The 12765-nt window shown below is 37.8% G+C and overlaps 1 protein-coding gene across 1 annotated transcript in view; it reads left to right on the forward strand.

Annotated features, from left to right (window-relative positions):
- Positions 1–2765: 2765 nt before the first annotated feature.
- Positions 2766–12765, forward strand: part of LOC130088314 (cytochrome P450 3A30-like) — a 10119-nt gene continuing 119 nt past the window's right edge. Inside the window, exons 1-13 of the mRNA XM_056255033.1 lie at positions 2766–2877; positions 3409–3502; positions 3659–3711; positions 3997–4096; positions 9508–9621; positions 9870–9958; positions 10189–10337; positions 10737–10867; positions 10939–11020; positions 11104–11264; positions 11340–11566; positions 12230–12392; positions 12476–12765. The exon at positions 12476–12765 is cut by the window's right edge and continues 119 nt beyond it. Coding sequence (XP_056111008.1) covers positions 2807–2877; positions 3409–3502; positions 3659–3711; positions 3997–4096; positions 9508–9621; positions 9870–9958; positions 10189–10337; positions 10737–10867; positions 10939–11020; positions 11104–11264; positions 11340–11566; positions 12230–12392; positions 12476–12580 — 1539 coding nt within the window. The 5' untranslated portion in view covers positions 2766–2806 and the 3' untranslated portion in view covers positions 12581–12765. The remainder of the gene's footprint in view (positions 2878–3408; positions 3503–3658; positions 3712–3996; positions 4097–9507; positions 9622–9869; positions 9959–10188; positions 10338–10736; positions 10868–10938; positions 11021–11103; positions 11265–11339; positions 11567–12229; positions 12393–12475) is intronic.

Raw genomic sequence — 12765 nt, forward strand, 5'->3', positions numbered from 1 at the left:
CCTCTTACTTTAACTCTTCTTTGGCTATTGTAACTGTGTGTTTGTATAACACCATTGTTGTGGCAGAGAAAGCCAAGAAAAATTAAGTTCGGCTGTCATCAGCTCCTTGTTGATGTTGACAAAATCAACACAAAGTGAGCATTTAATGTTGTTTAAGACTTTTGTCTTTTTATCTGACATTTATAAGCCCCAATCTTATGGAACTGCATTATTTGGACTGGTACCATTACAATGATCTCTTATTTGAAGGTGGATAAAAAAAGCAAGTATACACAATGTTATGAGAAAATGTACCATATAGGCACACGCTGACATCAAGATTGTGCGTATGATTCACAACAATGGTGACAATAAAAAAACTTCATGCTGCAATGCATGATGGGTAGCTTTCATAGTACAAAACATCCTTGATTCCAAAGCTTTTTTGTTTTGGTTGTCACCGTTGTTGAGAATCATAAGCAAAATCTTGATGTCTGTGTGTGACTACATGATACACTTGCTCAAAACATTGTGTACACATGCTTTTATCCACCTTCAAATAAGTGATAATTTTAATGGTACTGGTCCAAATAATGCAGTTCCACAAGATTGGTGCTTATAAATCCCAGATATAAAGACAAAAGTCTAAACACAACATTTAATGCTCACTTTGTGATGATTTTGTCATCATCAACAAGGATAGGAGCTAATGACAGCCGATTTTCCTTTTCTTGGCTTTCTCTGCCACAACAATGGTATTATACAAACACACAGTTACAATAGCCATAGAAAAGTTAAAATAAGAAGAAATGGGACCAAGAGCCCAACTAAAGCAAACACTGATCACCACAATGGTAACTTAAAATGAAACATCAACATCTAAACCTCATCTAAACAATGTATGGAAATTACATTGATATAAACATGAGATTTAATTTAATCCATCCTGAGTGTTCAATTGGTCCAGAAACAGTATAAATTGTCTAAATGAGACCATAAATGATGTTGAAAATATTTCCACAATGGCCACATTTGAACTAGTTTTTAACCTTGTCCGAAGAGGGTCCATGAACGTCTATATCGGACGTGCAGAACACGTCAAAAAAAGCCATCATAAAAACTTTCATTCTGGCTCCTCAGTGGACGTCTTTTCAACGTCCGACTTTTGTGACAAAGACGTTGAAAAGACGTCTTTTGGACATCATGTTGTATAGCCTTAGGGATAGAGGAATTTATCATTTATCTGTTTATCAAATTTAAGAGCAGAATCAAAAATAACACCCAAGTTTTTCACAGAGTGTTTTATATAGGGGACCTACTTAATTTTTAAGGCTACTTTAAGTTAAACCAACAAATAATTTTTACAGTCTGATTGTGTCTTTAATAATTTCTGTGCATTATGTTAATATAATACCGCATCTACAATAATACATTTTAATATAAAAATTTAATTAAAATAACATTTTCTAAAGTGACTTCACATTATGTTTTCGCTGGAGGAGAACAATTGTTCTGTCCTCTCTGAAGTAAATTAAGAGTTTGGTTTTTTTTACTTAATTGTGTGTGCAACAGTGCCCCCTTTTGGATAACCAGCAATTGTAGCTTTAGTTTAAGTTTCACTTTCTGAGGTAAATTTCCATCAACAGTTTAGTTGAGTGTGCTGCAGAGCAAAGTGCCAGTGCTGTTTTCTCCTGCTGCATTTTTTCCTTTTACATTGTTGCCTTGGATACTATTTGTCCGTAAGTACTGTACATATTACTAAAAAATGTTAAAAGTAATTGTACTTGGCATATCTTTTGTTTATTGGAGTTTTCTCAAGTCAAAGGACTAAATTGATAGTTAGCAGCATGGCTATTAGTTATGACTTACCATTCTGTTGCTACAAATTGTGTACTTTAGATATCTGTATTGGTTTTATCTAATTTCTGTTTGTCTTTTGCTCTTTGTTACAGTTTTACAGTGTAATAAGAAAAGTAAAGTTTCTTCGTGGAACCCAAGAAAAGTTATGCCTTGTGTCTTTTTTGGAGAGCTTTACACTGTTAGCTAACTGTCGAGCTTTGAAGAAGCAACTCATTGCAAGGACAGTATAACAATAGTGTGATTAGGGGTGAACGCAGCAAATACTGTACACTGGGAAACTCTCGTATCACTCCAGCATCACATTATGTAAACGGCATTTATGACAAACTGTAATATCATGACAGTCTATCGATAAACACACACCCTGTCCCTCTGCTTCTGACGCTGGTGCTGACGTCCTCGTCTGGAGATTCACACTGACATAACAGAATATCTTGATCTAGAACCAAACAGAAAAATCAACAGATACTCAACTTCAGCTCTGTGAATATAGAAAATACTATTGATCAGATTGTGCTCTTTTTGCTTTAGTTTCATTCAGCTATCTGAAACATTAGAGAAAAGAGTCAGCACACAGTAAGACTACAGACAAGCACATCTGAGAGGCATTTGCTCTCCATTCGATCTCAGTGCCGCCCAGAGCAACCCATTAATAAAGGAGATCATGTGATTTATGACTTCAGCTATGAGAAGTGTTCAACAAACAGAGCATGTGATATCCGAGGGAAAGAGACAAAACTATAGGAGAAACAAAAAACAAACACAATCGTGTGTAACGGGAGAACATGTGATTATTGCAGTTGTTTGATGAATAATCTGGTCAGAGGTTAGCCGTGTGTTTGTCAGTGTGTGCAGAGGTTCTTCCTGTTTACGTGTTCTGCATTGGTTAATGTGTAATCCAAGAGAAGAATAAAACTCCTGCTCCTCTCCGTGTGTTTCTAGTCTGAGCGTCCCGCGATCAGGAGCCATGAGCTACGGTCTGTTCTTCTCAGCTGAAACATGGGCTCTGCTCATGCTGTTTGTGGCGCTTCTGGTTATGTGAGTGATTCATGACTCTTGTTGTCTCAAATCTTTAAATCTTTAGTTCTAAAATCTCAATAAAAATGAGTCATTCAGTCATTTGAGTGCATGTAGAGATGCAGGGCTATTATTACAGTCACTGTATCAGGTGATATTCTAACAGGTTAAACAGTTTGTTGCATTATTTTCCCGTTATCTCTGTAAAGCTGCTTTGAAACAATCTGTATTGTAAAAAGCACTATGTAAATAAAGGTGACTTTAACCATTTCAAATATCTAATGCTGTATGTGTCATAAGATCTGTCTAAAATCTCAGCAAACAGGGAACGTTCTGTCAAGGTTCTCTCAAAGTTATGAACAAACGTTTTTCCAGTATCATTAATCATAGTTATTTGGACTATAGCTTTCCCATAATGTTTGTAGAAGGATAAAATGGAATGTTTCCTAAATGTTTTTTTTTACGTAATAAGAACATTAGGAAAACATACTCAGAACATATTTTTGTCAGCTGGGATTGTTTTGATTTGAATGGTTTTGATGTCCCTTCCAGATATGGATATTGGCCTCACAGTCAGTTCAAGAAGTTGGGAATAGCAGGTCCCAAACCCATCCCGTTCTTCGGAACGATACTGAGATATCGAGAGGTAAGTTTATGAACTGTTCGTTAAAGATCCATGCGAATCTAACGTGAACCTGTCTGTGTCAAACACACGGATGATACTATAGTCTTCTTCTCTCAGTGTTTAACTTATAACTCTTCTGAACGTGTCTTAATGTGAACGCTGTTGCTGTGCTTTCAGGGGTTTCATAATTTCGATCTTGAGTGTTTCAAGAAGTATGGACGAGTCTGGGGGTGAGTGTGAGACTAACGGATGACACTTCACTGATCAATCTCAATGAATCATCTGAAAGAATCATTTCAGAACATCTGAAACAGAAATGACTCCGCTGTGTGCATCAGTTTAAGATGAAATGACAAACATGATTAAACGTTCAACATGAAGATCTGTAATGAAGAGCCGAGGATGACGATCATAATGAGACCATGATAATGACAGTGAATCAATCGTACTGGTATAATGAACTGAATGATTCTTCTGAATGTAATATTTTTCTGAGTTGTTTGTGTTTCTCACAGTATCTACGATGCGAGGCAGCCCGTTCTGTGCATCATGGATCAATCCACCATCAAAACCATCCTGATTAAAGAATGTTACTCTCTCTTCACCAACAGAAGGGTAAAATCACCATCATCTCTGTCATCATTCATAAATGAAATAGTTTTGAAATACTACAGAACCCTTGAGGACATGGTGATGATAAAAAAGAGAGATGGGAGGAAAAATTACATTTCAATGCTTTTGCGAGAGGACACAAAGTTTCTCAGGGGAACACAAAAGATTTGTAAAGGAACGCAAAGTTTCTTTGGGAATGCAGATGGTTTTTTTAGAGAACACAAAAAATTTGCGAGCAAACACAAAGTTAGTCTGGGGAACACAAAAGAAGGTAAACATTATCTGGCAGCACAAAAGATTTGCAAGAGAACACAGAGTTTCTTTGGGACCAAAATATTTGTCAGAGAAAGCAAAGTTTCTTTGGGAACGCAAAAGATTTGTGAGAGAACGCAAAATTTCTTTGGGAACGCAAAAGATTTGCAAGAGAACGCAAAGTTCTTTTGGGCACACAAAAAAATAGCAAGAGATTGCAACATTTCTTTGGGAACGCAAAAGATTTGTGCAAGACTGCAAAGTTTCCCATGGAACGCAAAAGTTTTTTGAGAGAATGCAACATTTTTCAGGAGAACACAAAATATTTGTGAGAGAACGCAAAGTTTCTCAGGGAATGCAAAAGTTTTGAGAGAGAATGCAAAGTTTTTCTTGGAAACTCAAAATGTTTGTGAGAACGTAAAGTTTCTCTGTGAATGCAAAAGTTTTGTGAGAGAACGGCAAGTTTCTCGGGGAACGCAAATATTTAGCGAAAGAACGCAAAGTTTCTCCAGGAAAAAAAGATTTGTGAGAGAATGCAAAGTTTCTCAGGGGAACGAAAAATATTAGCAAAAGAACATAAAGTTTATCAGGGAACGCAAAGGATTTGAAAAAGAACGCAAATTTTCTCAGAGAACACAAAGTTTCTCAGGGAACGCAAAAGTTTTGTTAGAGAACGCAAAGTTTCTCTTGGGAACAAAAAATTAGCAAGAGAGTGCAAAGTTTCTTTGGGAACGGAAAAGTTTTTTAAAAGAACGGCGAGTTTCTCAGGGGAATGCAAATATTTAAAGAAAGAATGCGAATGCAAAATTTCTCCGGGAACAAAAGATTTGTAAAAGAACGCGAAGTTTCTCAGGGGAACGAAAAAGATTAGCAAGAGAACACAAATTTTCTCAGAGAACACAAAGTTTCTTAGGGAACGCAAAAGTTTTGTTAGAGAACGGCAAGTTTCTCGGGGAACGCAAATATTTAGCGAAAGAACGCAAAGTTTCTCCAGGAAAAAAAGATTTGTGAGAGAATGCAAAGTTTCTCAGGGGAACGAAAAAGATTAGCAAAAGAACATAAAGTTTATCAGGGAACGCAAAGGATTTGAAAAAGAACGCAAATTTTCTCAGAGAACACAAAGTTTCTCAGGGAACGCAAAAGTTTTGTTAGAGAACGCAAAGTTTCTCTTGGGAACAAAAAATTAGCAAGAGAGTGCAAAGTTTCTTTGGGAACGCAAAAGTTTTTTGAAAGAACGGCAAGTTTCTCAGGGGAATGCAAATATTTAAAGAAAGAATGCAAATTTTCTCCGGGAACAAAAGATTTGTAAAAGAACGCGAAGTTTCTCAGGGGAACGAAAAAGATTTGCTAGAGAAAAGTTTCTTTGGGACCACAAAAAAATGGTAAGAGATTGCAACATTTCTTTGGGAACACAAAAGTTTTATGAGAGAATGCAACGTTTCTTTGGGATCACAAAAGAATTGTGAGGGAACGCAAAGTTTCTTTGGGAACACAACAGTTTTGTGATAAAACGCAAAGTTTATCAGGGAGACACAAAAGTTTTGTGAGATAATGCAAAGTTTCACTTGGAAACAAAATATTTGTGAGAACGCAAAAATTCTCAAGGAATGGAAAAGTTTTGTGAGAGAATGCAAAGTTTCTCTTGGGAATAAAAAATTAGCAAGACAGCGCAAAGTTTCTCTGGAAACGCAAAAGGTTTGCAAGAAAACGGAAAGTTTTCTTTGGGACCACAAAAAAATGGTAAGAGATTGCAACATTTCTTTGGGAACACAAAAGTTTTATGAGAGAATGCAACGTTTCTTTGGGATCACAAAAGAATTGTGAGGGAACGCAAAGTTTCTTTGGGAACACAACAGTTTTGTGATAAAACGCAAAGTTTATCAGGGAGACACAAAAGTTTTGTGAGATAATGCAAAGTTTCACTTGGAAACAAAATATTTGTGAGAACGCAAAAATTCTCAAGGAATGGAAAAGTTTTGTGAGAGAATGCAAAGTTTCTCTTGGGAATAAAAAATTAGCAAGACAGCGCAAAGTTTCTCTGGAAACGCAAAAGGTTTGCAAGAAAACGGAAAGTTTTCTTTGGGACCACAAAAAAATGGTAAGAGATTGCAACATTTCTTTGGGAACACAAAAGTTTTATGAGAGAATGCAACGTTTCTTTGGGATCACAAAAGAATTGTGAGGGAACGCAAAGTTTCTTTGGGAACACAACAGTTTTGTGATAAAACGCAAAGTTTATCAGGGAGACACAAAAGTTTTGTGAGATAATGCAAAGTTTCACTTGGAAACAAAATATTTGTGAGAACGCAAAAATTCTCAAGGAATGGAAAAGTTTTGTGAGAGAATGCAAAGTTTCTCTTGGGAATAAAAAATTAGCAAGACAGCGCAAAGTTTCTCTGGAAACGCAAAAGGTTTGCAAGAAAACGGAAAGTTTTCTTTGGGAACAAAAAATTAGCAAGAAAGCGCAAAGTTTCTCAGGGAATGCAAAAGATTTGTGAGAGAACACAAAGTTTCTCAGGGAACCAAAAGTTTTGTGAGAGAACGCAAAGTTTATTTGGGAACGCAAAATATTTGTAAGAACGTAAAGTTTCTCAGGGAATGCAAAAGATTTGTGAGAATGCAAAGTTTCTCAGGGAACCAAAAGTTTTTTGAGAGAACGCAAAGTTTCTTTGGGAACGCAAAATATTTGTAAGAACGTAAAGTTTCTCTGGGAATGCAAAAGATTGGTGAGAGAACGCAAAGTTTCTTTGGGAACAAAAGATTTGTGAGAGAACGCAGTTTCTTTGGTTATGCAAAAGATTTGTGAGCACATGCAAAAGATTTGTGAGCACACGCAAAAGATTTGCAAGAGAACGCAAAATTTCTCAGGGAACACAAAAGATTTGTAAGAACGTAAAGTTTCTCAGGGAACGCAAAAGATTTGTGAGAATGCAAAAGATTTGTGAGAGAATACAAAGTTTATCAGGGAACGCAAAAGTTTTGTGAGAGAATACAAAGTCTCTCTTGGAAACGCAAAAGATTTGTGAGAGAACGTAAAGTTTCTTTGGAAACATAAAACATATTTGTGAGAGAACGCAAAGTTTCTTTGGAAACACAAAAGATTTGTGAGAGAACGGAAATTTTCTTTGGGAACTCAAAAGATTTACAAGAGAACGCAAAGTCTCTCTTGGAAACGCAAAAGATTTGTGAGAGAATGCAAAGTTTCTTTGGGAACACAAAAGATTTGTGAGAGAATGTAAAGTTTATCTGGGAATGCAAAAGTTTTGGGAGAGAATGCAAAATTTTCTCTTGGGAACAAAAAATTTGCAAGAAAGTGCAAAGTTTCTAAGGGAACACAAAAGATTTGTGAGAATGCAAAGTTTCTCGGAGAATGCAAAAGATTTGTGAGAGAACGCAAAGTTTATCAGGGAACGCAAAAGTTTTGTGAGAGAACGCAAAGTTTCTCTTGGCAACACAAAAGATTTGTGAGAATGCAAAATTTCTCAGGGAATGCAAAAGTTTTGTGAGAGAATGCAAAGTTTCTCTTGGGAACAAAAAATTAGCAAGAGAGCGCAAAGTTTCTCTGGGAGCGCAAAAGATTTGGAAGAAAACGTAAAGTTTTCTTTGGGAGCGCAAAAGATTTGGGAGAGAACGTAAAGTTTCTTTGGAAACATAAAATATTTGTGAGAGAATGTAAAGTTTCTTTGGGAATGCAAAAGTTTTGGGAGAGAATGCAAAGTTTCTCTTGGGAACAAAAAATTAGCAAGAGAGCGCAAAGTTTCTTTGGGAACACAAAAGATTTGTGAGAGAATGTAAAGTTTCTTTGGGAATGCAAAAGTTTTGTGAGACAACGCAAAGTTTCTCTTGGCAACACAAAAGATTTGTGAGAATACAAAATTTATCAGGGAATGCAAAATTTTTGTGAGAGAATCCAAAGTTTCTCTTGGGAACAAAAAATTTGCAAGAGAGCGCAAAGTTATTCTGGGAGCGCAAAAGATTTGGAAGAAAAAGCAAAGTTTCTTTGCGAACACAAACAATATGTGAGAGAACGTAAAGTTTCTTTGGAAACATAAAACATATTTGTGAGAGAACGCAAAGTTTCTTTGGAAACACAAAAGATTTGTGAGAGAACGGAAATTTTCTTTGGGAACTCAAAAGATTTACAAGAGAACGCAAAGTCTCTCTTGGAAACGCAAAAGATTTGTGAGAGAATGCAAAGTTTCTTTGGGAACACAAAAGATTTGTGAGAGAATGTAAAGTTTATCTGGGAATGCAAAAGTTTTGGTAGAGAATGCAAAATTTCTCTTGGGAACAAAAAATTTGCAAGAAAGTGCAAAGTTTCTCAGGGAGCACAAAAGATTTGTGAGAATGCAAAGTTTCTCGGAGAATGCAAAAGATTTGTGAGAGAATACAAAGTTTATCAGGGAACGCAAAAGTTTTGTGAGAGAATGCAAAGTTTCTCTTGGCAACACAAAAGATTTGTGAGAACGCAAAATTTCTCAGGGAATGCAAAAGTTTTGTGAGAGAATGCAAAGTTTCTCTTGGGAACAAAAAATTAGCAAGAGAGCGCAAAGTTTCTCTGGGAGCGCAAAAGATTTGGAAGAAAATGTAAAGTTTTCTTTGGGAGCGCAAAAGATTTGGGAGAGAACGTAAATTTTCTTTGGAAACATAAAATATTGTGAGAGAATGTAAAGTTTCTTTGGGAATGCAAAAGTTTTGGGAGAGAATGCAAAGTTTCTCTTGGGAACAAAAAATTAGCAAGAAAGCGCAAAGTTTCTCTGGGAACGCAAAAGATTTATGAGAATGCAAAGTTTCTCGGAGAATGCAAAAGATTTGTGAGAGAACAAAGTTTTCTTTGGGAGCGCAAAAGATTTGGGAGAGAATGCAAAGTTTCTTTGCGAACACAAACGATTTGTGAGAGAATGTAAAGTTTCTTTGGAAACATAAAATATTTGTGAGAGAACGCAAAGTTTCTCAGTGGAACACAAAAGATTTGCTAAAGAATGCAGATTCATAGAAATATCGTTTTCCCCCTATCTTTTATCTCTGTAAAATATAAACGGTACTTAAGTTAAGAAATGTGAATTATTTGTATTAATCATTTGAATGTTTTCAGGACAGAGATTGTGCTTGTGTCGTCATTTTATCTTCATTGTGTCCACATTTGTCCTCTGATCTGGCAGAACTTCCGTCTGAACGGGCCTCTGTACGACGCCGTGTCCATCGTTGAAGACGACGACTGGAGGAGAATCCGCAGCGTCCTCTCGCCCTCCTTCACCAGCGGGAGGTTAAAGGAGGTCCGTGAGTCTTTATCTGGATCTTTCTCACGCAAACAAGGGTTACAGCAGTATTTATTACATCGCTTATCTGAAGCGTTACGTGAAAGCAGTAATATTGTGCTATACTACAAACTCATTTGAACTGAACTACAGAATCATTCATGCTGAGGGTGATGTGTGAGTGTATGGTTCTCTTCATAATAAATATCAACATTACCGGTAAAGATATTATGAAGATGATGATGTACTTCTGCTTCTCACTCTAGATGTTTGGCATCATGAAGACACACTCTCAAATTCTAGTTCAGAATCTGGGGAAATCAGCAACACGAGGAGAGAACGTGGATATTAAAGAGTGAGACATTGCATAATATCACAAATGCTTCTCGTTATCTGAAGAGATAAGAATGGAGCCGCAATAATATCACTATAATTACCTGAGCAAAGGTGTATGATTTCCTCACCAATCACCTTTAATAACCTCCCGGACAGAGGAAACATTCACTACATGTAGAGCACTGTATATAGGCTGTATGTTTATCAGATGAGAATAATAATGGCTTTCTCTTGACTGCATGTGTTCAGGTTCTTCGGCGCGTACAGTATGGATGTGGTGACCAGCACAGCGTTCAGCGTGGACATCGACTCCCTCAACAACCCCAAAGATCCATTTGTGACCAACATAAAGAAGATGCTGAAGTTTGACTTCCTGAGCCCTGTGTTCCTGATCAGCGGTAAAGAACTCAACTAGTCCTGTCAGTTAAACACACTTCAAAAGCTTTTTTTCTTGGTTATGCAAATGTTTAAGGAACATTCCATTTTCTCATTTTTCCCAAACATTATGGGAAGGTAACTTTTGAATGTTCTGAAACAAGTAGTAACATTTAAAAAAAACGTTAGACAAACGTCCAATAAAAAGGTTTCAGAAAAAAAACAATCCATGAGCGATGTATAAATTATGTTTTTGTGTTAACGTTTTCAGAACATTATAAAACACCAGAAAACTTTGAAGGAACATACCATGAATGTTTATGGAAAAGCATTTGTTCATAACGTTGAGAGAACCTTGTCAGAATATTAGCAAAAGTTCTGAGAATGTTCCCTGTTATGAGAATTTACAATTTCTTCTGTAGCTTTGTTTCCTTTCATGATTCCCGTCCTGGCAAAAATGGATTTAGCATTTTTCCCAACATCTGTGACTGATTTCTTCTACGCTGCCTTACAGAAGATCAAGTCTGAAAGAGTGGCCAACGACCACAAGAAGGTACAACAAACACTTAACCTGAAGAGCTATATAGTCATGATGTTTTAAACCACTCTTCCCAATTCCTGCAGAAGAGAGTTGACTTCCTGCAGCTGATGGTCGATTCTCAGACGGCAGGGAAAACTCAGCCTGGCGAGGAACACACCGAGAAAGGTGAAGCATATCAGATGGTAAAGCATAAGAAAGAGCTTTCTTCCATATGTGAAGACACGTACCTTAAACCGTGTCCTGTGCAGGTCTGAGCGACCACGAGATCTTATCGCAGGCCATGATCTTCATCTTCGCCGGTTACGAGACCAGCAGCAGCACTCTGTCGTTCTTATTCTACAATCTCGCAACCAACCCAGAGGCCATGAAGAAACTGCAGGAGGAGATCGACGAGACCTTCCCAAATAAGGTAGTACTCCATTGAAACACTCGTTGGGATCAGTGTGATGAGTTTGAGACTTTAAACATTGATTGTGTGTTGAAGGCCCCGGTGGACTACGAAGCCGTCATGAACATGGACTATCTGGACGCCGCGCTGAACGAGTCCCTCCGGCTGTTCCCTGTCGCAGCTCGACTCGAACGGGTCTGCAAGAAAACGGTGGAAATCAATGGCATCATCATCCCTAAAGATATGGTCGTCATGATCCCGACCTTCGCCCTCCACAGAGACCCGGATTACTGGAGTGACCCCGAGAGCTTCAAACCGGAGAGGTCAGGACGGGTTTCTCCTGTTTCACTCATTATACGAGTCCGGTTAAGCTACAGTCAAGCTCCACTAGCTACAATAGAGCGAGAATCTGGACGTGAAAATCCCATTCATTTTCCACATAGGGGGAATTGATTTTAATTGATTAAAGACAGACCTTCATGTAGGTTGTTCATCGATGATATTTGCTTTCGATGAAGCCATCATTCCACGTTATTTTAAATGACTTTTTCAAAGAATAGTTTGTGAATCCTGGTGAGATACTACATTACCCAGAAAACCTAAATAAATCTCCACCAATCAGGGAATCAAAACAATCAAACTGCACTTAGAGAACTCTTTTAATGTCCAGGTTTTTTTTAATTAGTTTACAAAAAAAAAATATTGGTTATGCGAAAGTCCCATTCTTCAAACATTATGGAAACGTTACTTTTGAAAATTCTGAAAACATCTGAGAACATTCCCTGTTAGCTGGTTGGCTTGGTTCATAGATAATAACTCTCTATAGAAAATATCTGTAAAATCACTTTGGAAAAAATACTTCCGGAACCAAGACCACTGAAAAAGTAAGTGGCACTGTTGCACTAGGAACACAAGGTTGGACCTTTAGAGTAACTGTCTATATATATACTTCAACCCAATGTGACTCTTTTCTACCTTATTAACAGATTCACTAAAGGAAACAAGGAGACGGTTGACCCCTACATGTACATGCCCTTCGGCCTCGGTCCCAGGAACTGCATCGGGATGCGATTTGCTCAGGTGACCATGAAGCTGGCGATCGTGGAGATCCTGCAGAGGTTCGACGTCTCTGTGTGTGCGGAGACACAGGTGAGCAGACGGGTTGGTGTCTGGTAACAGGAGGACGTTTGTTCATTCGTTCGCTCACACTGACCTTCTCTTGCTCTTCACAGGTTCCTCTGGAGCTCGGCCTAAGCGGTCTACTGGCTCCCAAAGACCCCATCAAGCTCAAACTCGAGCCTCGGACAGCTTCAGACGTTTGTAACAACAAATCGTAACGCAGCTCGTCCGCTGCACACTTCTTTATCAGTCCGAGGAGAAGGTTTGATGGGTCTTTTAAAATAAAAGAATTGACGTAGTCTCTAGTCTTCAGTGAAGAGGAGGATTCGACTCGGACTGAGAGGTTTAGCAACTTTACTTTACTACAGTAGTGAATGTCAGACAGATTCTGTTGTTCCCTGAG

Source organism: Rhinichthys klamathensis, unplaced genomic scaffold (genome assembly GCF_029890125.1).
Source record: "Rhinichthys klamathensis goyatoka isolate OS25496 unplaced genomic scaffold, OSU_Roscu_1.1 h1tg000116l_1, whole genome shotgun sequence".
Lineage (NCBI taxonomy): Eukaryota > Metazoa > Chordata > Actinopteri > Cypriniformes > Leuciscidae > Rhinichthys > Rhinichthys klamathensis.